The 25,380-nt window shown below is 48.6% G+C and overlaps 1 protein-coding gene across 1 annotated transcript; it reads right to left on the bottom strand.

Moving 5' to 3' along the window:
- Nucleotides 1-84: 84 nt before the first annotated feature.
- C2 (complement C2) lies at nucleotides 85-12,326 on the bottom strand. The gene is made up of 18 exons (XM_032398508.1): nucleotides 12,226-12,326; nucleotides 11,877-12,083; nucleotides 11,120-11,305; nucleotides 8,368-8,541; nucleotides 8,186-8,284; nucleotides 7,873-8,006; nucleotides 6,468-6,606; nucleotides 5,276-5,416; nucleotides 4,380-4,469; nucleotides 2,288-2,428; nucleotides 2,069-2,163; nucleotides 1,861-1,972; nucleotides 1,578-1,743; nucleotides 1,391-1,467; nucleotides 1,158-1,249; nucleotides 836-962; nucleotides 643-692; nucleotides 85-493 (listed from the first exon to the last, which is right to left on the bottom strand). The coding sequence occupies exons 1-18, from the start codon at nucleotides 12,323-12,325 to the stop codon at nucleotides 323-325; spliced, it is 2,301 nt and encodes a 766-aa protein (XP_032254399.1). The 5' UTR covers nucleotide 12,326; the 3' UTR covers nucleotides 85-322.
- Nucleotides 12,327-25,380: the final 13,054 nt, after the last annotated feature.

The raw sequence follows: 25,380 nt of genomic DNA, 5'->3' as shown, positions 1-25,380 counted from the left end.
ACCTGCCTCCTGGTGGTTCCTGGAATCATCCCGGCCTTCCTCACCCCCCTGGCCAGCCCACAAGTAGAGGCACAGACACATGAGGAAATCATCAATTTTTATTAATTTCATAACTGGGAAATTCCACGTGAGAGCGAAAGGAAAGTGAGTCAAGCGAGGCAGAGGGTGTGCCCCTGGGGATTCCCCAGCTTGGATGTGCAGCGCAGGGCAGGGGTTCGGAGCTGGGAGCACGGGGGGGTCATGGGGTCTGAGGGTGGGAGTTCAAGGGTAGGAGACAAGACAGATGGCAGGTGCTGGCAGGACAACTGAGGGGTGGCCACAGTTAGAGGGGCAAAAAGTTCAGGATACCCTCCAGGTGCTGCCTCAGCCAGGGCTGCAGGCGAAAGAGATTGATATGAAAATCTCGTGGTATCTTGCCTTTGGGGGCCCTTTGGCGAGAGTTTTTATTGCCCTTGCCACAGGGGTTGTAGAGACCCCAACTCACTAGGCCCACCTGGAAGAGGGAGAGAACGGGGTGGGAGGCTGTCACAGCCCCAGCTCCAAGCCTCAACCTCCCCAGTTCCTTCAGAGGCCTCCCTCATCCTCCTGCAAGGCCAAGACCCTGTAACCCCAGTCCTGTGAGTTTCCCCCTTCTCTCCTCACCTGAAAAAACCTGTGCCTCCGCTCAAGGAAAACTGCTCCCCCAGATTCTCCTGCCAGAAAGGAGGGATAAGAAGCTGTCATCCTGACTCTCGCCCTGGCCCTGTGTCGTCAGGGTATGCATGCTGGCCACAGGGACAGCAGTGGTCTTTCCCTCAGGAATTCAGGCTCAGGAGTGGGGGTGGGAGGGACTCACCCCTGCAGGGATTGTCATCCTTCTCGGTCCCACTGCAGAGGAACTGGTCTGTCACTACCTCTCTGACATCCTCCAAGTCGGGGAAGGTGGTTTTGTCTTGGGAGACGGCCTTGATACAGCTTGTCCACTGCAACAGGGGCAGAACAGGAGAGAAGGATGAAATGAGCAGTCCCAGGGGCTACCTGGCAGTTGGTAGGCCTGGAGGAGGGGTGACACAGGGTCAGATGGAGAAAGTAGCCAGAGCTGGAGCAAGAAGGGACAAAGACACCTTCAGGGAGCAGCCACAGGCATCCCCCCACCCCCACCCCCCACAGATCCTCACCTCTGTCCCTGTCTTGAGGTTAATGTTCATTTTGTTTCCATTCAAGGCCACAAAATGAGCAGGAATGCTCAGTTTGTTCAGAAGTTCACTTTCTGCATTCAAGGAGAAAGGGATGTGGTGCCGGTCCCTTTACCCAGCACCCAGACTCCAGACTGGAGGCTGTTGCACAGTCCATGTCATCAGTCCTAAGCCCTGGTCCCAGCTCCTCACGCACCCTGAGCCCCAGCACTCACCATGGTCTCGGCAGGTGCTGCCTGGGGGTCTCCGCAGAGCCAGATTGGCCTCCACCGTGCAGGGAAGGCAAATGGGCCTGGGGAGAAGGACGAGGGTCACACAGGCCCATCCTCGGTGTCCCCTGCTGTGGGGACTCCCCAGAGCAGTCTCCCCGAGAAGACGCCCTCTCATCCCAGACTGTAGCACCTGGCATGGGTGGACATCTTCACTTTCTCGGCCAGCTTCAACAGGGCAATGTCATCACCGTAGAACTCTCGGATCCCCTGATCCTTCTTGGCAAAGACGTCAAACCCCGAGGAGATCACCACCTTATCAACACTGAAGTCTTTGCCCCACTGGGAGTTAGGATCCCCTGGGAACAATAAGGCGGATTAGGCTGGGCCAGGGCTCCTGAAGGGGCCAGAGGGTAGGGACCAGTGCTGAGAGCCCTGGCCACAGGCTCAGGAGCCTGGTGTGGGCCCTGCCTTACCCACATTGATCCTCCACAAGGAGCTGTTCTCAGCATTGCTGAAGCAGTGAGCGGCCGTCAGGACCCACTGGTCTGAGATGAGGGCCCCCCGGCAGGTCTCCTGGCTCCTAGGCTGTAGGGAAATTGGTGATTCTCAGGGACTGCTATGTCTCTGGCCCATAGCCTCTTCCATCTCTGGGATCCAAGCCCCATCCCTCCTTCCTGGTACCTTAATAGTGACATGCCACGGTGCCCTTTCCTGGACAGAGGCATTGGCTGACATGTTCCCCACCCCACAGATGGTGTCTGTGAGCTGGGAGACATCTGTGGGTGTGGGAACAGAGGGGGAAGGAGGCGTGTGAGGAGCACTGTGAGCAGGTTCCCAGCCTGGACCCCTGGCTGGCCCCTCACCACCCACGCCACTCCGAAGAGGAAAAAGCTCACTCACCCAGCATGTGCTCAAAGACCTGGTACAGAGCCTCTGTGTCCTGCAGAATGAAGGCATGTCTCTCACCATCCTTCTTGGACCCCAGCTCATTCAGCTCTCTCCAGTCCACATCCAGCTTGCCCACCCCGATGGCATAGATGTCTGATGGGGAGAAGGAAATCACCAGAATCTTGTGGCTGTGGGGCTACCCTGTGAGACAGGAAACTATCATTTGGAACTTACTGGGTCCTGCAAAGCCCTAAATGAGCAGGGCCCCTGCCCCCTACCTCCTATCTGACCTCATTTCCTGCCACTCCTCACCCTTCTCTCCGTTCCATATAGCCTCCTTGAAGTCCCTCAGATCTGCAGGCGTGCTCTCACCCCAGGCCTTTTGCATAAGCCTCTGCCTGGTCCACTCCTTCCCAGAGTGCCCACATGGCTCACTTTCTTACCTTTTTAAGTCTTGACTCAAATGTCACCATCTCAGCGAGGCCTTCCCCGGGCTCCTTGTCTAAAACTGCAATGCCTCAGCCAATTCCATTCCCTCTCTGCTCCATTTTATGCCTTGGCACAAGGCTCTACCCACCACCCCCTACAGGGTCCTTATTTATCTTGTTTAATGCCCAGAGTAGGTAGAAGTCTGTCCCTCAAAAGGATATGTTCAAGTCCTAAGCCCCAGTACCTGTGAAGGTGACCTTATTTGGAAATAGGGTCTTTGCTCTTGGACTTCTAGCCTCCTGAATGTGCGAGCGAAAGTTGCTGTTGTTTTCAGCCACCCGAGTTTGTAGAATCTGTGGCACTATCCCTAGAAACCTAATACATTGCTCTTCCAGAATGACAACCCCAGCGAGACATCTTTGTCTGTTTTGTTCACAGCTCTATCCTTAGAATGGTGCCCAGGAGAGACTTTCTTTCTTTTTTTTTTTTGGAGAGACTTTCTAAGTACATTTATATGACTGAATAAAGAGCTCATGAGTGTACCCGGAGGCTTCAGATCTGGTTCCCCTGTAAGGTGTAGGCTCTGAGAGAGGAGCCTGAGGCCATGTCTTCCCACTGGACACCTGCGGCCCACACAACCATCCGTACCCCGCCTCCACGCAAGCACGGGTGCCAGTCAGGACCGCCCCAGGGCAGCCACAGAGTCCAGTCTTCTCCCACGCTTTGCACCCCTCACGGCCCTTTTTGGCTCCCGGGGGACCCTGGGTGGTGTGTAAAGAGCGAGATGCTCAGACAGACTGGGAGACAAGGCTTTCCTCAGGGAGCAGTGTAGCCCTAGGCCGGCCAGAAGCAGTCACTGGGAGCTGGACAGTTAGGTCCCCAGTGTTTTCTGTGACTATGTCACTTCAGTTGCTGCTTCTTTTTAGTAAGGTATTTTTGAGCACTTAACCCTAGCCCCGTGATGCTAAGAGTTAGGGAGGAGAGTTTGGCCTTCGCCTTCCCTAGGCCAGAGTTTTAAAGAGGAAACTGCTTGCCCCCCAGGGGCAGGTGGGGTTGGTGGCATGAAGAGAGGCCCCAAGGGGAAAGTGAAACTTGTGAGGCTCAAAGGCAACTATCCTCGCTTGTCCGGAGCACTTCTGTCTAAAATTCTGTTCTGGTCAAAGGTCAATGCAATTTGTATTTAGTCTGAACCTGAGGAATTGTTCCTTTAAAGGCTGCAACTGCCAAAGCCTTAGCTGGTTATCTGTACCGCTAAAGGAGGAAACACCCGGGACAGTCCCTACAAGGAATCCAGGCCCTTTCTCCCTGGAGAAGTTCACGGGCACGATGACGGCAGCAGCCGCTCACATACACCGTTGTTCCTCTGTTCCTCCATACCAGGAAACATCTGAGCATTTGAGGTGGGTCCTAGCACCGTCCCCTCTTAGCAAAGGCAGAAACCGCCCCCGGCCACAGCCAACCGAAGAAACCAAGGCTGCAACCACAGGGTGGTTTGATTCCAGACTCTTGAGCATGACTCTCAGCTGCCTTCACACAGAACGACACAGCCTGGGTCCTCGCCGGAAATGAAGGCAAGATGCCCGCCCGCGCCCCCCTCCTCCGCACCCCCCTCCTCCGCACCCCCCGCCACGCCCCCTACAGGGGCCCCACAACTGGGAGCCGCTCCGAGGCTCACCCAGATAGTCGCTCCTCTGCTGCTTGATGTTCAAGATCTCTTTGATATTGTCAACAGCCAGCTTGGGAGAGCCACCCATGTTAGACTTTCCTAGAATGGAGGGAAAAGAATAGTCCGGAGAGACTCCCCACAGTCCCGGAGGAGTGGGGCAGCCATTCAGCATGGGAACCTTAACATTTAACGCTTCCCGCGTCAGTTTCAAGATATGTTATTTACTAGGCAACCCTCTTGGGTCCCCTCCCTCTTCGGGAGCTTTGTACCCTATCATTCAATAAACTTTACTATTGCTCAACAGACCTTGCTTTGCTGCCCAAAAAAAGAAAAAAGAAAAAAAAGATATGTTATTTACTGAAATTCTCTACATCCCAGGCACCAGGTCAGGAGCTTCATAAACTTTATCTCATTTAATTCTCATGAAACCTCAGGTAGTGTGGGTATGCGCATTTTATAGGCAAAAAAACCAAGTTCCGAAGGGGCTATGCAGTTTGGCCACAGTCGAGAGATAAACGGCATAGCCCAGCTCCACGCCGCGGTCCGTCCTCCCATCCTTCCATCCGAGCGCCTTGACACGCCTGCTCCAAAGCCACCCCTCCCCGTCCAGCCGACTTGAGGCCACCTCCCAGGTAGTAACAATAACTGATAGCTGTAACGACAAAGCCCTTTTACACAAACCGCTTCAGTCACTCTCCACAGAGATTGTGTAAGGAAAGGGGGGCGGCTCTGATCATCATCACTGTTGCTGTCGTTCTGTCGACATCATCGACACTATTTCCACTTTACGAATGAGAAACTGAGGCCCAGGGTGGCAGAGGGAGAGCCAGCAGGCAGGCCTTCCGACCCCACGCTGCTGCTCCTTCCACTGTGCCGGACTCCCTTGCGGAGGCGACGATACCCACCGTCTGTCAGAAGGATGATGGCGTGTCGGATTTCCTGCCAGGCCGCTGTCTTCATTCCAAGGCGTTGCATCTGGTTATTCATCATGATATGGACACTATTTAAAGCTGCATAGGTGTTTGTCCCTGTCCCATTTTCATGGTCTGGAGTATGTGAAGAGGAAGGACTCTCTTAGAAACGTCCCACCTACCACCTGGCAGAAGGAATCACTCTATTCTCCCAACCATCGGAAATGCATTTATCAACTGGCTTGATACATCCAGACCTTCACTATCCAGATGGAGATTTGGCGTCACTGCCTGTTCAAACGTTAAAAGCCTTTTCCCTTAGAAATGCTCATTGCAGGGGCTCCTGGGTGGCGCAGTCCGTTAAGCGTCTGACTCTTGGTTTTGGCTCAGGTCGTGATCTCAGGGTCCTGGGATGGAGCCCCGCGTAGGGCTCCACGCTCAGCAGGGAGTCTGCTTGGGATTCTCTCTTTCCCTCTCCTTTTGCCCCTCCTCCCCCTCCCTCTGTCTCTCTCTCTCTCTCTCAAATTAATAAATACATCTTTTTTTAAAAAAAGAAATGCTCAGGGCGCCTGGGTGGCTCAGTCGTTAAGCGTCTGCCTTCAGCTCGGGTCGTAATCCCAGGGTCCTGGGATCGAGCCCCGCATCGGGCTCCCTGCTCGGCGGGAAGCCTGCTTCTCCCTCTCCCACTCCCCCTGCTTGTGTTCCTCTCTCTCTCTCTCAAAAAATAAAATCTTTAAAAAAAAAAAAATGCTCATTGCATAACCCCACTGAGGGCCACTCTAAAGCCTCAAGATTCAAAGATGCGGTTCCAAAGAACTTGGGTTTTTGCAGCCACTGCAACCCACCACCCAGACAGCTTGACAACGGCGTGGGGAGACTACAGTGTTGAGCCAAGAAAGCCAGCCCATGTAGATCTGGCATCAGGAAGGAGCCAAAGACCCGCACAAGGCATTCGGACGTGTAGCGCGTTACAGTAAGCCATGATTTGGTGGGAGCTGCGACTCCCCCGCCAGGAACCTGACTTGGAAGCCACCTCCCCCTGAGGAACCTGAGCCCCAGAGCCCTGGGACTAGAATGCCACCAAAGGTCTCACTCTCTCTCTAACTTGTCCAGAACCTCCATACAGGCACAGAGAGCTCATCCTCCCCCCGCCCGCCTCATCGCCTTCATTTGATGACACCCATACCTTTATAGTTGACATTGTTCAGACTGTTGATCACTTCGGTCACATCCCGGGAGTTGTCATACAGAACAGACATGATGACTTGGGGCTTGGATGCAAAGGTGATGATGGCGACACTAACATTGATCTCAAAGCTGAAGATCTGGGAAGGGCAAGTGAGAGGCAGCGTGAGAGGCCTTGAAACCGAAGGGGAGAGAGTAAGAGAGCCAGCCAAGGGCCCCAGAGGAGGCAGAGAGCCTGGGCCACTTGCTAAGACACTGCTGCTTGCAGGGAGCCAGCAAGCTGACGCTTGCTGACCAGGTCCTCTTTTTGATAGGCCGCTCACTCCTCACTGCATCCTCACATCAGTTCTGTGAGGGCGCGACATGGCCCCTATTTTATGGATGAGGACGTAGAGGCTTGTTGCCGCGCCGCAGACCACACCTCCGGTACGAGGCACAGGTCGAATTTGAACCTGTCCACTCGAATCTGAGGCACTTCTCCAACTGGCGTGTTTTGCAGCCTCAAGGCTTACTGGTTACTCTAAGTCTCAAGAGAGACTAAGGAGCACAAACTGCCTTCTTTAAAATGTAGCTGGGGGGCGCCTGGGTGGCTCAGTCTGCCTTCAGCTCAGGTCATGATCCCAGCGTCCTGGGATCGAGCTCCGCATCGGGCTTCCTGCTCGGCTGGGAACCTGCTTCTCCCTCTGCCCCTCCCTCTGCTTGTGCTCCCGCTCTCTCTCCCTCTCTCTCTGTCAAGTAAGTAAGTAAGTAAATAAATAAATAAAATGTAGCTGGGAAGAAAAACATATATCCACATAAACTATTGTGAAAAGCATAATTGCCAAGCAAAGTACTGGCAAGGAATCTAAACTAGGGGCTCGTCAGTAAAAACATTCTGAGCACATACTTCAACATAGGTATATATATTTATAAAAACCAACTCATTTATAAAGTGCATCACTATTCAAATATATTATATACCTTTTAAACACAAAAAATTGGAATTTTTGAGGGAAAGTATTAAATATTAAGTTGTTGATTTAATTTAAACTAAAATTATTCAACAAGTACACCAGTACTCATCTACCACACCCTGCTGGATTATTTTGTATATCCCTCTGTGGAGACCGCCATCCTAGATGATGGGTGCCTGGGAAACAGGACCTCAGCCTTGTTCATCTTTGGTGTCTCCCAGCACCCAGCACCCAGCTTGGTGCCTAACACATAGAAGGTGCCCCAGCAGTGTCTGTGGTATGAAAAATAGGATCCTATAAATTGAATCCATGATTCCTGCATGGCATGCACATAATCTGGGAGGACTTTTCGGAGGAGGTAGGCTGTGAGTGGGATCCTGAGGAAGGGAAGGAACCAGAGAGAGACAGTGGGCGTAGGAAGCCTCCTCTGTGCACAGACCCCTATTTCCTGACCCTGTCCACCATGAGAATGGCGCTGTCCTTGAAGATCTGAAAGTCATCTTCTGCCACACTCTGAGAGGCATCCAGGAGCAGGTAAAGGTTCAGGTGACCAGAGCGCTGGATTTGGATTTTACGGCCCATGCTTTCTGGGAGAAATGTGGAAGGAGTAGATTCACATCTTGACCTCCCACCTGCTCTCCTGCCAAGGGGCGGGGACTCCCTGCCTCCCCTCCAGTCAGCTCAGCTCCACCGAGACTTCCCGAAGCTCTCAGCATCCTCCCCATGCCAGGCCCAGCACCCTGCTGCCCCTACCTCAAGCACTTACTCGTTTTCTTCTGGGTGGGATTGGTGGCTCCAAGTAGGTGGGAGAACGAGGTGCCCAGGGCAGGGGCCACATCCTCAGGAAAGTCGTAAGAGTAGGGCTCTGTGGAAAGTCGCTGGGGTCGGCCAGGGTCAGGGGTGGGGTGCCCAGGACTCTCAGGAGGGGCAAGGTGGCTGGCTACTCACGGCGGCATATGGGCTCCGTCCCGCTCCAGACCCCGTTGCTCTGGCACTCCCGCTCTGCAGACCCAGTCAGCACCAGATTGGAGGAGCAGCGGTAGCTGACTTTGTCCCCAAGGCCAAAGCGGGAACCCATCCGCACAGCGCCCACCGAGATGCCCGGGTTGGGGCAGTGGCCAGCTGTGAGTCAACAAAGGAAGACAGCAGTGAGCAGGGACGCCCGTCCTCGGCCTTTCCGTCCTGCTCACCCACCCTCTCCCTCTTCCTCCTCTCCAGACCCGTGGAACCTCTGCAGGTCGTTTGGCCTCCCCGTTGGGAGACACCACAACCGGGCTTCCCAAGGGTGTGGATGGAAAATCTTAAGTAGGGCAAAATGTTTAGAACTCAGTGCCCTCGGTTGCCAGTTAAAGCGTCCCAGTGCCAACCCACCGACTCAGCCTGCATCCATCCCAGAGCCCCAGGGAAGATGCTGACTGAGAAGCCCAACACTGCCACAGAGAATATTTACACTTCATAAGCCACAATGAAGCACAGCTATGCACCCGCCAGAATGGCTAAAACTGAAAATACGGATAATTCCTTAATTCCATATTTCTGGAGTGACCATTGGGAAACTGTTTGCCAGTCTCGACTAAAACTAAATGTATGCCGGGGCGCCTGGGTGGCTCAGTCGGTTAAGCATCTGTCTGAAGGCAGAATAGGGATCAAGCCCCACATCCTGCTCCCGGCTCAGCGGTGAGTCTGCTTCTCCCTCTCACTCTTCCTGCCACTCTCCATGCTTGTACTCTCTCTCTCTCTCTCTGTCAAATGAATAAAAATCTTTAAAAAAAAAAAGATTCTCTCCCTCTGCACCCCCCCACGCTCTCTCTAAAAACAAAACAAACAAAACTAAACGTATGACAACATGTGACCCGATAATTGCACTCCTAAACAACATGCTCAAGAGAAGCAAATTCATGGGGCGCCTGGGTGGCTCAGTCGTTAAGCATCTGCCTTCGGCTCAGGTCATGATCCCAGGGTCCTGGGATCGAGCCCCACATGGGGCTCCCTGCTCAGCGGGAAGCCTGCTTCTCCCTCTCCCACTCCCCCTGCTTGTGTTCCCTCTCTCTCTGTGTCTCTCTCTGTCAAATAAATAAATAAAATAAAATTTAAAAAGAGAAGCTAATTCATATGTGCAACAACAGTTACATACAAGGGCATTCATAGGGCTTTACTCATAATAGCCCCAAACTGGAAGGAACCCAAATGCCCACCAAGAAGAGAACCCATAAATAAATTGCAATCTATTTCTATAATAAAACTACACAGGGCACCTGGGTGGCTCAGTTGGTTGAGCAACTGCCTTCGGCTCAGGTCATGATCCTGGAGTCCCGGGATCGAGTCAGCAGGGAGTCTGTTTCTCCCTCTGACCCTCCCCCCCTCATGTGCTCTCTCTCTCTCTCTCTCTCTCTCATTCTCTCTCTCAAATAAATAAATAAAATCTTTAAAAAAATAAAAATAAAACTACACAGCAATAAAAAATAACAGGGGCACCCAGGTGGCGCAGTCGGTGGTTGAGTGTCTGACTCTGGTTTCGGCTCAGGTGGTGATCTCGGGGTTGTGGGATCGAGCCCCGTGTCGGCCTCCGCGCTCAGCACAGAGAGCTGAGTCTGCTTAGGACTCTCTCTGCCCCTCCCCATCCTTTTCTCTCTAAAATAAATCAATACATCTTAAAAAGAAATAACAAACTTGCTGCTACACAGGACCACACGGACCAATCTCATAGGCAGAACGTTAAGAAGGAAGGAAGCCAGCTATTTGACAGAGTCGTGAATATGAGTAGGGAACCAGTGTCTGGACCGCTGGGGGACGGGATGGTCCTACCATCTCGTGGACTCCATGTCTTCTGTATTATGCCCTCAGAACTATCGTCCAGGCAGCTCCTAAAACCCAGGGAATCCTAGGAGCCCCACTCCTATCAACCAGAGCCCCTCACCATTGACAGGGGCAGTAATAACTATGACAAACTCCAGGGACTCTTCTAGATGCTTACTAATGTCAACTCAATCCCACAGCCAACCCCACACAGTGGCCAGTCTTACTATTTCTATTTGAGATGTGAAAATCGAGGCATAGGGGGGCGCCTGGGTGGCTCAGTCAGTTAAGCATCTGCCTTTGGCTCAGATCATGATCTCAGGGTCCTGGGATGGAGCCCTGCATCAGGCTCTCTGCTCAGTGGGAAGCCTGCTTCTCCCTCTCCCTCTGTTCCTCCATCCACTCGTGCTCTCTCTCTCGCTCGCTATCTCTCTTGTTTGCTCTCTCTCTCAAGTAAATAAATAAGATTTTTAAAAAAGAGAAAAAGAAAAATTGAGACATAGAGAGATTAAATAACCTGCCCAAAGGTTGCCGAAGTCTGAGCCAGATTGGACCCATGTTGGCTGCAGAGGTGAGGGACTGAAGCACAGCGCTAGGTCCGCTCTCACTCAGCACCTTGTCCTACAATAGCCCATTGGGCCCGAAAACCAATCTTGCTTTAAGGCATTTGGAAAAGCTGGACAGAGTGCATGGAGCCTTTATGTTGGATCTGATGCTTAGCCCGGCTCCCTGCAGGTGGGTGATGTGTGACCTGTAGACCTCAATTTACCAAAATCCAGGAATATGATTTTGGCATCAGAGACACCAGGCCCCTGTCCCCACAGAGGCCCGCTGGGCACACATCTGACTCCGAGGTTCCTGGGAGACCCCAGCCCCCATGCAGCTGGGGGGGCAGGGCACTCACCCCCGTTGTCACACACGGCTGTCTCCCCATCCCACACGCCATTGGGGCGACACCGCCGTACAGGTGAGCCCCGCAGGGTGAGGCCGTCCTCACACTGGAAGCTCAGGTTGCCGCCCACAGGGTGGGACCCCAGCCGCGGGGTGAACATGCCGTTCTCAAAGGACACAGGAGCTGGACAGCGAACAGCTGGAGGGAGAGAAGGGGAGGAGAACACAGGGATGGCTGGAAAACACCTGGGCGGGGCTGGGATGCATGGAGTTGCCAGGTGGTTGTCAAAATATTGGGCTGTTGCGTGCGAAATCCCTGCTTGTGGTAACTGGTTAGATATTGGCAATTGCACACAGTTCAGCCTAATAGATGATAAGCACTTCTCTCAGCCCCCTGAGGGCCATGGTCACCCCCGCCCCTCCCCTGGGGTCCTTGGATGCCCCGTGAGTGGACAACTAAAGGGGTGACATCGGGCACGACAGGAGACTCCGGCACCCGTTCTGAATGGTCGGGATTCTGCAGTCAATTGTTAAGTATTAAAAAAAAAAAAGTATTTTAAAATCTCCATCAAAGACTGCTTCTTCCAATGCCTTGCTATGGACAATGGACACTTTCCCACTCTGTTGAGAAGCCCTATGGGAAAGCAGCTTTAGCCATCCCTGGTACACCACGCAGTCGGGTGAAGCCCCGCCCGGAGCAAGTCCTAAGGAGAGGTTCCGCAGTGGCCCCTGGCGGCCCCACCCTGAGCAAGGCCCACGGAGAGCCTCACGTTTGCAGACCGCCTTTGTCAGCCGCGGGGATCCCAGGGTCTGCCACTGCCCGTTGTGCTTGCACAGCCGTGAGGCTGGAACCGGGTAGCGGCCCAGGGGACAGGAGTAGGTGAGGACACTCCCAGGGGCCCAGCCACGGCTGAGGGTGAAAGTGCCACCGGAGATGTTCACGTTCCGAGGGCAGGAGGGAGCCTCTGCAGCCACGCCTGTGAGCATGGGACCCAACACAGAAATGCAGAAAAGATGAGAACAGAAAAGCGAGAGAAACGGTCATTGCCAAGTGGGAACTCAGTGTGGGCAGCACAGGCCTCTTCCGCGGACCTCAACATCCCCCTCCCCTGCTCCTACCTGGATACAGGGGCAACAGGCAAAGGAAAGCCATCAGTGGGTCCATGCTGTCCACCTTGAGGCAGAGAGAGGCAGAGAGCTGGCAGAGGGAAAAGGTCATCTGACTTCCCCGAAGCCCAGAGCTGACTCAGCAGCTGCTTCATTTGCTGCCAGAGAAGGAAAACTAGGGAGTGGCAAGGGGGATGTGCTCTTTTTTTTTTTTAATGAATAAATCTTTTTTTTTTTTAAGATTTTATTTATTTTAGAGAGAGAGAGAGAGCATGAGCAGAGGGAGGGGCACAGGGAAAGGAAGAAGCAGACCCCCACCCCCCACTGAGCAGGGAGCCCCATGACAACACGAGGCTCAATCCTAGGACTCTGGGATCCTGACCTGAGCCGAAGGCAGACGCTTCACAGACTGAGCCACCCAGGGGCACCAGGGGATGTGCTCTTGGCAGGAAAAAATAATCAGGGACTGGGGACTGAGCTGAGGGGGCAAAGCCCTTGCCCATCTCCCTAATCCCAACATATCCTACACAGCTGATCTGCACCATAGGCTTTACATACTGCTCTCCGCCTCCACATCCCCTACACACACACATGCTCTTACATGTACAGTCTAAAGCACACAAACCCACAAACCATCCAAGATATTGCAAAATCATTTATTTAAGTAGTTTCAGGTTTCTCTTAGGTGTTGCCAAGTGGACTTTATTTCCTGAGAGCCTGCAATACTACTGTCTTCTTGAACATACACCTCCAAGAGACTGAGGCTAATTTTCTTAGAAATTCTTGCTAAATAGGAAGAACCACAATCTTTTTATTCCTTGCAACCCTTCCCCAGAAAGAATCTAGACATAAAAATGAAATCAACACTTAGTTTTTGGAGACTGGAAAATGTTTAAAACACTTTTACGGAAAGTCCAGTAGAAAAAATTCCCGACCCATAAAATAAATAAATCTGTGATTGGTTACCCAGAACAAAAGTATTTTGGAATTTTGGACATCCTTTATTTTTTTATTTTTTTCCTTCTTTTTAAAAATTTAAATTAAATTAATTAACATAGAGTGTATTACTAATTTCAAACATAGAGTTCAGTGCTCATTACATCACATGCCCTCCTTAATGCCCATCACCCAGTTACCCCATCCCCCCTCACCTGCCCTCCAGCAACCCTCAGTTTGTTTCCTATGATTAAGAGTTTCTTATGGTTTATCTCCCTCTCTGATTTCGTCTTGTTTTATTTTTCCCGCCCTTTCCCTATGCTCCTCTGTTTTGTTTCTTAAATTCCACATATGAGTGAAATCATAGAATTGTCTTTCTCTGATTGACTTATTTTACCTAGCTTAATACCCTCTAGTTCCATCCACGTCGTTGCAAATGGCAAGATTTCATTCATTTTTTTTTTAAGATCTTATTTATTTATTTGACAGATAGAGACACAGCGAGAGAGGGAACACAAGCAGGGGGAGTGGGAGAGGGAGAAGCAGGCTTCCTGCAGAGCAGGGAGCCCGATGCGGGGCTCAATCCCAGGACCCTGAGACCACGACCAGAGCCGAAGGCAGACACTTAACGACTGAGCCACCCAGGCGCCCCAAGATTTCATTCTTTTGATGGCTGAGTAATATTCCATTGTGTGTATGTATGTGTGTGTGTATATATCTTTTTTTATTAACATATATTATTTGTTTCAGGGGTACACATCTGTGATTCATCAGTCTTACACAATTCACAGCGCTCACCACAACACATACCCTCCCCAATGTCCATCACCCAGCCACCCCATCCCTCCCACCCCCCTCCACTCCAGCAACCCTCAATTTGTTTCCTGAGATTAAGAGTCTCTTAATCTGGTTTCACCTTGTTTCATTTTTCCCTCCCTTCCCCTATGATCCTCTGTCTTTTTTCTCAAATTCCTCATATCAGTGAGATCATATGATACTTGTCTTTCTCTGATTGACTTATTTCACTCAGCATAATACCCTCTAGTTCCATCCATGTTGTTGCAAATGGCAAGATTTCAGGGTTTTTTATGGCTGCATAATATTCCATTGTAAATATATACCACATCTTCTTTATCCATTCATCTGTTGATGGACATCTTGGCTCTTTCCATAGTTTGGCTATTGTGGACATTGCTGCTATAAACATTGGGGTGCACGTACCCCTTCAGATCACTACATTTATATCTTTGGGGTAAATACCCAGTAGTGCAATTGCTGGGTCGTAGGGTAGCTCTATTTTCAACTTTTTTTTTTTTTAAAGATTTTATTTATTTATTTGACAGAGAGAGACACAGCGAGAGACGGAACACAAGCAGGGGGAGGGGGAGAGGGAGAAGCAGGCTCCCCACAGAGCAGAGAGCCCGATGTGGGACTTGATCCCAGGACCCTGGGATCATGACCTGAGCCGAAGGCAGTCACCCAACCGACTGAGCCACCCAGGTGCCCCTATTTTCAACTTTTTGAGGAACCTCCATACTGTTTTCCAGAGTGGCTGAACCAGCTTGCATTCCCACCAACAGTGTAGGAGAGTTCCCCTTTCTCCACATCCTCACCAACATCTGTCATTTCCTGACTTGGTTTGTTTGGTTTTTTTTTAAGATTTTATTTATTTATTTGATACTGTGAGAGAGACACAGTGAGAGAGGGAACACAAGCGGGGTGGGGGGGAGAGGGAGAAGCAGGCTCCCCATGGAGCAGGGAGCTCAATGCAGGGCTCGATCCCAGGACCCTGGGATCATGACCTGAGCCAAAGGCAGACGCTTAACGACTGAGCCACCCAGGCGCCCCCTGACTTGTTAGTTTTAGCCATTCTGAATGGTATGAGGTGGTATCTCTTGTGGTTTTGATTTGTATTTCCCTGATGCCGAGTGATGTTAAACACCTTTTCCTGTATCTGTTAGCCATCTGGATGTCTTTGGAGAAATGTCTATTCATGTCTTCTGCCCATTTCTTAACTGGATTTTTTGTTTTTTGGTTGTTGAGTTTAATATGATCTTTATAGATTATGGATAAAACCCTTTAGCAGATATGTCACCTGCAAATAGCTTCTCCCATTCTTTACCCTGCTTTTTAGTTTTGTTGATTGTTTCCTTTGCTGTGCCAAAAACTTTTATCTGGGTGAAGTCCCAATAGTTCATTTTTGCTTCTGTTCCCCTTGCCTCTGAAGACTTGTCTAGTAAGAAGTTGCTATGGACGAGGTCAAAGAGGTTGCTGCTTGTGTTCTCCTCTAGGATTTTGATGGTTTCCTGTCTCACATTTAGGACTTTCATCCACTTTGAGTCTATTTTTGTGTATGGTGTAGGAGAATGGTCCAGTTTCATTCTTCTACATGTGGCTGTCCAGTTTTCTCAACACCATTTATTGAAGAGACTGTCTTTTTTTCCATTGGACATTCTTTCCTGCTTTGTCGAAGATTAGTTGACCATAGAGTTGAGGGTCCATTCCTGGGCTCTCTATTCTGTTCCATTGATCGATGTGTCTGTTTTTGTGCCAGTACCATACTGTCTTGATGATTACAGCTTTGTAATAGAGCTTGAAGTCAGGCATTGTATGCCCCCAGCTTTGGGTTTTTTTCAACATTCCCCTGGTGATTCAGGGTCTTCTCTGGTTCCACAGAAATTTTAGGATTATTTGTTCCAGCTCTGTAAAAAATGTTGATGAGGATGCCTGGGTGGCTCAGTCGGTTAAGCACCTGGCTTCAGCTCAGCAGAGAGGCTGCTTCTCCCTCCCCCTGCTTGTGTGTGCCCTCTCTTTCTCTTTCTCTCTCTCTTAGAGGAAGGAAGGAAGGAAGGAAGGAAGGAAGGAAGGAAGGAAGGAAGGAAGGAAGGAAGGAAGGAAGGAAGGAAGGAAGGAAGGAAGGAAAAACATTGATGGTATTTTGATACAGATTGTATTGAATGTGTAGATTGCTCTGGGTAGCATAGACATTTTAACAATATTTGCTCTTCCAATCCATGAGCATGGAACGTTTTTCTATTTCTTTGTGTTTTCCTCAATTTCTTTCATGAGTGTTCTATAATTTTCAGTTTACAGATCTTTTGCCTCTTTGGTTAGGTTTATTCCTAGGTATCTTATGGATTTTGGTACAATTGTAAATGGGCTCGATTCCTTAATTTCTCTTTCTTCTTTCTCATTGTTAGTGTATAGAAATGCAACTGATTTCTGTGCATTGGTATTATATTCTGCCACGTTGCTGAATTCCTGTATAAGTTCTAGCAATTTTGGGGTGGAGTCTTTTGGGTTTTCCACATAGAGTATCATGTCATCTGCAAAGAGTGAGAGTTTGACTTCTTCTTTGCCAATTCAGATGCCTTTTATTTCTTTTTGTTGTCTGATTGCTGAGGCTAGGACTTACCGTTCTATGTTGAACAACAGTGGTGAGAATGGACATCTCTGCCATGTTCCTAACCTTAGGGGAAAAGCTCTGTTCTTCGACATTAAGAATGATATTCACTGTGGCTTTTCATATATGGCTTTTATGATATTGAGGTATGTTACCTCTATTGGATGTACCTTTAAATTACAACCTGCAGGGGCGCCTGGGTGGCTCAGATGGTTAAGAGTCTGCCTTCGGCTCGGGTCATGATCCCAGGGTCCTGGGACAGAGCCCGCATCCTTCTCCCTCTCCTTCTACTGCTCCCCCTGCTTGTGTTCTCTCACTCTCTCTGTCAAATAAATAAATAAAATCTTTAAAAACAATAATAAAAGGGCACCTGGGTGGCTCAGTCGGTTAAGCGTCTGCCTTCGGTTCAGGTCATGATCTCAGGGTCCTGGGATCGAGCCCCGCATCGGGCTCCCTTCTCCGTGGGAAGCCTGCTTCTCCCTCTCCCACTCCCCCTGCTTGTGTTCCCTCTCTCTCTGTGTCTCTCTCTGTCAAATAAATAAATAAAATCTTAAAAAAATAATAATAATAAAAATAAATTACAACCTGCAATTGTATGAAAAGTAGGAAGCAAAGAAACTCTAAGCTAATGTGCTAACCCTTCCATCCCACAGAAGTCTCTTTAATACTTTGTCAAACAATGTGGGATATGAATAAATAAGATCAATTAAAAATGAAGATGAGGGGCCCCTGGGTGGCTCAGTCGTTGAGCGTCTGCCTTCGGCTCAGGTCATGATCCCAGGGTCCTGGGATCGAGCCCCACATCGGGCTCCCTGCTCTGTGGGGAGCCTGCTTCTCCTTCTCCCTCACTTGTGCTCTCTAGCTCTCTCTCTGTATCTCTCCAATAAATAAATAAAATCTTAAAAAAAAATGAAGATGAAACATCTCTGAAATGATCATTTAAGTCTGTGAAAACTCTTTTGACTTATGAATAACTTCTTAAAAACACATATGCAAAGTGGGGCTCACCTTGGACAAAACTGACTGAACGCAGGAAGACCATGAGACCCTTGGTGTTGGGGATCCCAGAGCTGCTGGTGCCTGCCTGGCACCCAGTGTCTGTTCTCTCTCACTCCTTCTACAGTAAGACGTTTAGCAGGACACACAGTCACCCAGCTAAAGACTACATTTCCCAGCTACCCTTGCAGCTAGGTAATGGGTGAGTTGGTTCTGGCCAATAGGAATTGAGTAGAACTGATAACATGTAACTTCCAGCTTATGCCCCTAAAATAAAAGGAGAGTATGTCCTCCCTTTTCCATGGGCTAAACTAGAAATCTGATGGTGATTCAAGAGAAACACCCTGAGGATGACAGAACAAGCAGAGAGGAGCTTGGGTCCCTGACATTGTGTTGATGTCATACGAGCCCTGCCCACCTACTCAGATTGTTACCAGAGAGAAATAAACGATCTTAAGGGTGGTGGATATTAGAGATGTTCACAAATACTCTGGCCTTGTCACCCTTTGGTCACATAGTAGGATTGAGCTTCCCTATCCACTTGCATTGGTCAATGAAATATGAGTTTAAGTGACATGTATCATTTCTAGATGGAAGCTTTATGGGTCAATGCAGTCCTCACCACGCTCTTTTCCGCCAGTATGGCAACATTTGAGGTGGGGGCTGCTCCATCAGCTTACATTCCTGAGTGACACCAAAGGCAGAGCCTCTGCTGACCCTCACAGGATATGTATGTAATATGAGCAAAAACCAAATCTTTGTTTTAATCTATTACATTACCACTACTGTAGGAAAAAAGCAAATACCACCCAAAATTTAGGGGCTTAAAAAAATGCTTTATTCTTTCTCATGCAGGTGGTTCTTCTGCTGCTCTTGTCTGGGCTCACTCACACAGCTGCAGTCAGCTAAGGGCTGAGTTCAGCAGGAGAGTCGGACACCGGGAGCTCTCTGTCCCATGGTCTTTCATCCCTAGCCTTGCATGGCATAAGCAGTCTCGGGAAAGCATGCTAAGAGATTCAAAGCAAAGCTGCACAGCCTCTTGAGGCCTGTCTTCAGAAGTCACATAACGTCACTTCCACCCTGTTCTATTGGTGACAGCAAATCAAAGGGCCTGCCCAGATTTAAGGGTGGGGGAAACCTTACCTCACGATGGGAGGAACGCAAAGTCATATTGCAAAGAGGCATACACACTAGAATAGGAGAGATTTAGGGCCATATTTTGCAAACCACTATGACAACCAAGATTTGGGAGTTGTTTGTCATCAGAACATAATGAATCCTCACCTGGCTGAATACTTAAGCCATTGAATTTTGAGTACCTTCTTTAAGCCTCTGCTAGGAACTGAATCGTGTCACCCCGAAATTCATATGCTGAAGTCCTAACCCCCAATGTGACTATATCTGAAGATGATAAGGCCTATTAAGAAGTAATTAAGGTTAGGGGCGCCTGGGTGGCTCAGTTGGTTAAGCAACTGCCTTGGGCTCAGGTTATGATCTCAGGGTCCTGAGATCAAGCCCCACATCAGGCTCCTTGCTCAGCAGGGAGCCTGCTTCTCCCTCTCCCTCTGCCTGCTATTCCACCTGCTTGTGCTCTCTCTGTCAAACAAATAAATCTTTTTTTAAAAAAAGAAGTAATTAAGGTTAAACGAGGTCATACGGGTGGGGCATTGATCCAATAGGCTAAGTGTCTTTATAAGAAGAGACAGCAGAGCGCCCTCTCTCTCTCTCTCAACCTCCCTGACATACCTCCCTCCCATCCCATCATGCATCATGGAGGAAAGGCCAGGTGAGGATGACTGTCTGTAAGCCAGGAAGAGAGTCCTCACCAGACACCAACCATGCTGGCACCCTGGTCTCAGACTTCAGCCTCCAGAGCTGGGAGCTAAGACATTTCTGTTGTTTAAGCTGCCCAGTGTAGGGCATTTTGTTATGGCAGCCCAAGCAGACTAATATATCCGCTCAGCTCATAGCTGCCTTTAAAAAAGGGGTGCCTTTCTTTCATGAGTTTCTCCCAGCATTTGTTGAGTTAAAAAACTTAGCAGTGTGTCAGAATCCATTCTCCTCTCTTCCTTAAGTATTAAAGCTTACAAGTTTTCCACTGGGCCCGTGGGGTATGCTCTTAAAGAAAGGGGTGTGCTCCTCAATTTTTCTTCTCCCCTTCCCACTGGCTGGAGTGCAGACACACTGGTGGAAGCCAAAACAGTTGCCCTAGACCACAAGATGGAAGTCACATGTTGATGATGACAAAGCAACAAAATCAAAGAAGCGCTGCTCCCCAGTCTTGCAGGGCTATCGTAACTGCCCTGGACCGTTTATACTCAGCCATTTAAGCCACTGTGGTTATTTTATTTTTTTTTTATTTAAGATTTTATTTATTTATTTGACACAGAGAAAGTGAGAGAGAGAGACAGAGAGCAAGCACAAGCAGGGGGAATGGCAGGCAGGGGAGAAGAAGGCTCCCTGCTGAGCAAGGAGCCCGATGCGGGACTCAATCCCAGGACTCCAGAATCATGATCTGAGCTGAAGGCAGCTGCTTAACTGACTGAGCCACCCAGGCACCCCTCACTGTGGTTATTTTAGCCCAAGTTTTAGCAGCCAAACATGTATCTAACTAAGACATTTAGCCAGAAATCAATATGGGAGCCAAAGGCAACCCCCACAGACATGTGCTTATCAGGGTCTAATCTAAGCTGCTATAATAAAGACAACCCAAAACGCAGTGATTTAAATAAGGTAGAAGTTTGCATCTTTCTCAAATAAGACCGTCAGCGTAAGCAGACAGGGCTGATGTGGCAAAGGTGGCCCTGGCCGGCAGGGCACAGCTGCTCATCAGTATCACTCAGGATCCCAGGCTCCTTCCATCTCGTGGCTCTGCCATGCCATTGAGAATTGTCCTTGTCTGCATGGTCAAAAGAACTCTCCATCAAGTCTGCATTCCAGTCCCAAGGAAGTGGAATGAAAGAAAAAATAGGGGACAAGTAATGACATGGAAATTCACCCAACTCTTGCATTCATATTCTGTTGGCAAAAAGTTGGTTATATGAGAGGCTGGGAAATGTGGTTTCAAGTTTGCCTACCATGTGCACAGCCAGAACTCTAATACTATATTAGAAGAGAATGGATTTTGGGAGACGACAGTGGGAAACTGCCCATGGAAAAGCTACATTGCATAGTGACAAATCAAGGTGAACAAAGTCACTGGAGTTGGGTCCCTGTTCTAGATCTCCATGAGGCCCAGTCCAGTGTAGAAGGACCATGACCCCAGAGGCTCTGGGCCTGAAGACACCAGATCTTTATTGCCCTCTTTCGGCTCCCAAGTAGATTTTCAGTAGATCCCCATTTGGTGAAGATGACCTTGGCTAGTCTATTTTTGGCATCATTATAAAGCCTGGCAAATGCAACCTATGTTTTCACTCCAGACGGAAGGAAGGAGGTAAATAATGCTTAAAATGATAGCCCTTCTACTCCTGCCAGTGTCTTCCCTCTCATCAAAATTTCTTCTCATCAATTCAAAGCTTCTAATACATACTTCCAGAGGACCAATTCTTTTTCTTTTTTTTAATATTTTATTTATTCGGGCGCCTGGGTGGCTCAGATGGTTAAGCCTCTGCCTTCGGCTCAGGTCATGATCTCAGGGTCCTGGAATCGAGTCCCGCATCGGGTTCCCTGCTTGGTGCAAAGCCTGCTTCTCCCTCTCCCTCTGCCTCCCTCTGCTTGTGCTCTTCTGTCTATCTCTCTGTCAAATAAATAAATAAAATCTTTAAAAAAAAAGATTTTATTTATTCATTTGACAGAGAGGGAGAGCACAAGCAGGGGGAGTGGCAGGCAGAGGGAGAAGCAGACTCCCTGCTGAGCAGGAAGCCTGACATGGGGCTCAATCCCAGGACCTTGGGCTCATGACCGGAGCCAAAGACAGATGCTTAACTGACTGAGCCACCCAGGCTCCCCCAGGGGACCAATTCCAAAGAGAAGAAAGCAACACCCCATAGTCTGCAACTCGTCCCCTATTCACAGGTTAAAAAAAAAGAAATGATTACATAATGGCCTCTCAGAATGTCTTACTACTCCCATGGGGACCTCAGCTCCTTGAAAATTTCATATGAGGGGCACCTGGGTGGCTCCCAACTGTAACCTTGAGAAACCTTTACATAAATCACCCTTAGAGCCTTGGGAAAGGGTTATGCGCAGTCCCTAGGCTCCTCTAGGCCCCTGAACCCCAGAGGCCAACTTGCAGGTCTAGACTCTGGGTCAGGACACTGAACCTCCTCTTCTCACCCATCCATTGTACAAACAATTCCTGAGAATTAAGAAAGACATCAAGGGCAGAGTGGTGACCTCCCAGGAAATAGAAGGCCTATCCTTGACCTCTTATAAGGAGCCATATATCCTTCATATGGAAACTCAGTCCCTGGAAATAGCCAAGCCTGGGATACACCAGTGTGTCTGTCTCTCCACAACACAGCTCCACCTCACCTCTGTCCATCCCATCCCTCCAAGGTCTCCCAGTCCTGGGTGGCTCACGATGCATGTCATCCTCCCCTCCCCCACTTCTTGCCACCTATGGGGAGGCTGCCCTGTGTAGCCCAGGTGAGAGGGTAGTGACCATAACTCTGACTCATGTACTCAGGGGTCAGCTGGAGAAGGGCAAGGGGAGGGATGGATCCTTCTCTCACCACCTCCATCCCCAGATCTGGACTGATTTTTGGTGGGAAGGGGGACCTAACTGTCCCTCGTCTGCCCTTTCACTCAAAATGCGTCTCAGGGGTGCCTGGCTGGCTCATTTGGTAGAGCATGTGACTCTTGATCTCGGGGATGTGAGTTTGAGAGCCACGTTGGGTGTAGAGATTACTTTTAAAAATTTTTTTCTTAATTAAAAAAAATGCCTCTCTAATGTTTTCCTCCATATCCTGGGGAGTGTGTGTGTTGTGGGGGCAGCAGGGGAGAAGGGGGAATGATTAATCTCCTTTCCTCTTCTGGATCCTAGCTCCCTCCCACCAAAAGGGCAGTGCTGGGGTTCAAAGAAGGGCAGTCTCCTGCCCCCACCCCCTAATGTTCCAAGGGGCAGGGAGAGAACTTTCCAGTGTAGAAGAGACATACATTCATGCCTTGCTTTTCTACCAGACTCAAATGAAAGTCATACTCCAGCAGAACTCCTTATGTCCCCATGTCTGGCCCCAGCCCTAGTGAATTCAGGCTTTGACTGAAGACAGCCTGGAACCTCAGGTTTGGCTTGACAAATTTATTAGGTGTTTCACAACCTTACTTATCCTGTTTTGTCATCTGTCACACATGGAGCCAACAACAAAATCCACTCCCCTTAAGGCTACCTGTGAGAACTAAATTAAGACTATCAAAATGAAAAGTTCTTTTCCCTTACGGGTGTAGAAGGGTGGTGTACAAAGATATTCACTACAGCATTCATTGTTACCAAGAGCAAACATCTGGAAATAACCCATGTCCATTAGCAGAGGAATAACGCTCAGCACCTTGTAGTTTGGACAGTGGGATGCTACGCAGCCTCTGAAAGCTTAAGGCTTGTGTATGTATGAAGTGCAATGTCTCAAGATAGTATTCATAATATATACTTTTTAACTAAGCAAACATTCAAAACCATGTGTGTGGTCTGTTGTCATTTATGCAGAAAAGCGGGGGCAAAGAGGATGTAGTTACATCTGCTCCTTGTATGTGTACAATTTCTCTGGAAAGGTATACAAAAAACTGGATGAGAGAGTTGTCTTTGGGGAGAACTAGGGGCTAGAAAATGGGGTGTGGGGCAAGGAGAGAGATGTACTCTTCTCAAAATCCCTTTTATTTCTCTTTGCACTCTTGTTGGGTACATGTGGTACATATTCAAACAGATGGAGGGAAACATAAGGAGTCAAAGGAGAAAGCTCTGGAACCAGGCAGGAAGACTCTTGCAGAGGATCTCTGGGGGACTCAGCACCTCTTCTGCATCCTCAGTGTTTATCCCCAGTAGAAGTCTTGTAAAAGCCATTTTACAGGAAAAAGTGGCTTGAATACCTGCCTAAATGTTCCAATACACCAAAAGAGTCACCCTGCTATACTACTAACAGGAGATCCTTATGCAGTCTCTCCACAGACTATTTAAGTTTTGTTTTGTAAAACTTCAAACATACGCAAAAGTAGAGAGAATAGTATAACAAACCTCCATGCACCCATCACCCAGCTTCAACAATCATCAATATATGGACAATACTGCTTTATCTCAGACCCAACCACTCCTTCTGGGATTATTTTTAAACAAATCCAAGACATTATGTTACATTTCACCTGTTAATATACATAAGTATGTATCTCTACAAGATAAATACTCCTTTTTGAGAACACAATGATAATACAATTATCCCACTTTTTAAAAAATCAGCAATATCAAATCTATTTTTTAAAAATTATTTTAGGGGCGCCTGGGTGGCTCTGTCGGTTGAGCGTCTGCCTTCGGCTTGGGTCATGATCCTGGGGTCCTGGGTTCGAGCCCCGCATCAGGCTCCCTGCTTAACAACTAAGCCACTCAGGTGCCCCGAGAGCAGTCTTTTTATGATATTGAAGTTAAGCTGGTATAAATTCAAATTAGTGTTATAACTTTAAGATATTAAAAATAATCCCCGGGGCGCCTGGGTGGCTCAGTCGTTAAGCGTCTGCCTTCGGCTCAGGTCATGATCCCGGGGTCCTGGGATCGAGCCCCACATCGGGCTCCCTGCTTAGCAGGAAGCCTGCTTCTCCCTCTTCTACTCTCCCTGCTTGTGTTCCCTCTCTCGCTGTCTCTCTCTCTCTCTCTCTGTCAAATAAATAAATAAAATCTTAAAAAATAAAATAAAATAAAAGTAATCCCCATGGTAACCACAAAGAAAATAGTTATAGAATCTACACAAAAGGAAATGAGAAAGGAATTTAAAATGTTTCACTACCAAAAAGTCAACTAAACACAAAAGAACACAGTAATGCAAGAAATGAAGGACAAATAAAGTTATAAGGCATTATAGAAAAGAAAGAGCAAAATGATAGGAGTAAGTCCCCCTTAATCAGTAATTACTTTAAATGTAAATGGATTAAACTCTCCAATCAAAATACAGAGATAGGCAAGACTGGATTAAAAAAATACAGTATCTAACTATATGCTGTCTATAAGAGTTTCACTTGAGATCCAAAGACCTCAAATAGATTGAAAGTGAAAAGATGGAAAAGGATACTCCATGCAAACGGAGCTAAAAGAAAGCAGGGGTAGGTATACCAGTATCAGACAAAATAGACTTTAAATTTAAAAAGTTTACAAGAGACAAAGAGGGACATTATATATTAATACAAGGTTCAATGCAGCAAGGACATAGAACAATTACAACATTTTCACACCTAATTACAGACCCTCAAAATATATGAAGCCAAAAGGGTCAGAATTGAAGGGAGAAATAGACAGGTCTTACAATCATAGTTGGAGATGTCAATACCCCATTCTTAACAATAAACAGAACAACCAGGGGCACCTGGGTGGCTCAGTCAGTTGAGCGTTCCAACTCTTGATCTCAGCTCAGGTCTTGATCTCAGGGTCATGAGTTTGAGCCCCGCATTGGGCTCCACACTGGGCATAGAGCCTACTTAAAAAAACAAACAAACAAAACAATGAACAGAGCAACTAGACAAAAAGTAAGTGAGGACACAGAGGACTTAAACAACACAGTAAGCCAACTAGATCTAACAGACGTGTACAGAACACTACCCGACAGCAAGAGCACACACATCCTTCTCCAGGGCACATGGGACATTTTCCAGGATATACCAGGTGTTAGGCCATAAATTATGTCTCAATAGATTTCAAA

Source organism: Phoca vitulina, unplaced genomic scaffold (assembly GCF_004348235.1).
Source record: "Phoca vitulina isolate PV1807 unplaced genomic scaffold, GSC_HSeal_1.0 scaffold116, whole genome shotgun sequence".
In the NCBI taxonomy this organism is placed as follows: domain Eukaryota; kingdom Metazoa; phylum Chordata; class Mammalia; order Carnivora; family Phocidae; genus Phoca; species Phoca vitulina.
Note: the sequence above shows the minus strand (reverse complement) of the source record. Positions and strands in the feature narration are given on the sequence as shown.

What these genes read in the sequence shown, in the direction of transcription:
- C2 (XM_032398508.1), bottom strand. Translation starts at nt 12,325, where the DNA reads ATGACCTTTTCCCTCTGCCAGCTCTCTGCCTCTCTCTGCCTCAAGGTG. An exon ending in GACAAAGGCGGTCTGCAAAC is followed by an intron (nt 11,306 to 11,876) that starts GTGAGGCTCTCC and finishes CTCTCCCTCCAG; the next exon opens with CTGTTCGCTGTCCAGCTCCT. An exon ending in CATCATCCTTCTGACAGACG is followed by an intron (nt 4,470 to 5,275) that starts GTGGGTATCGTC and finishes CCTCCATTCTAG; the next exon opens with GAAAGTCTAACATGGGTGGC.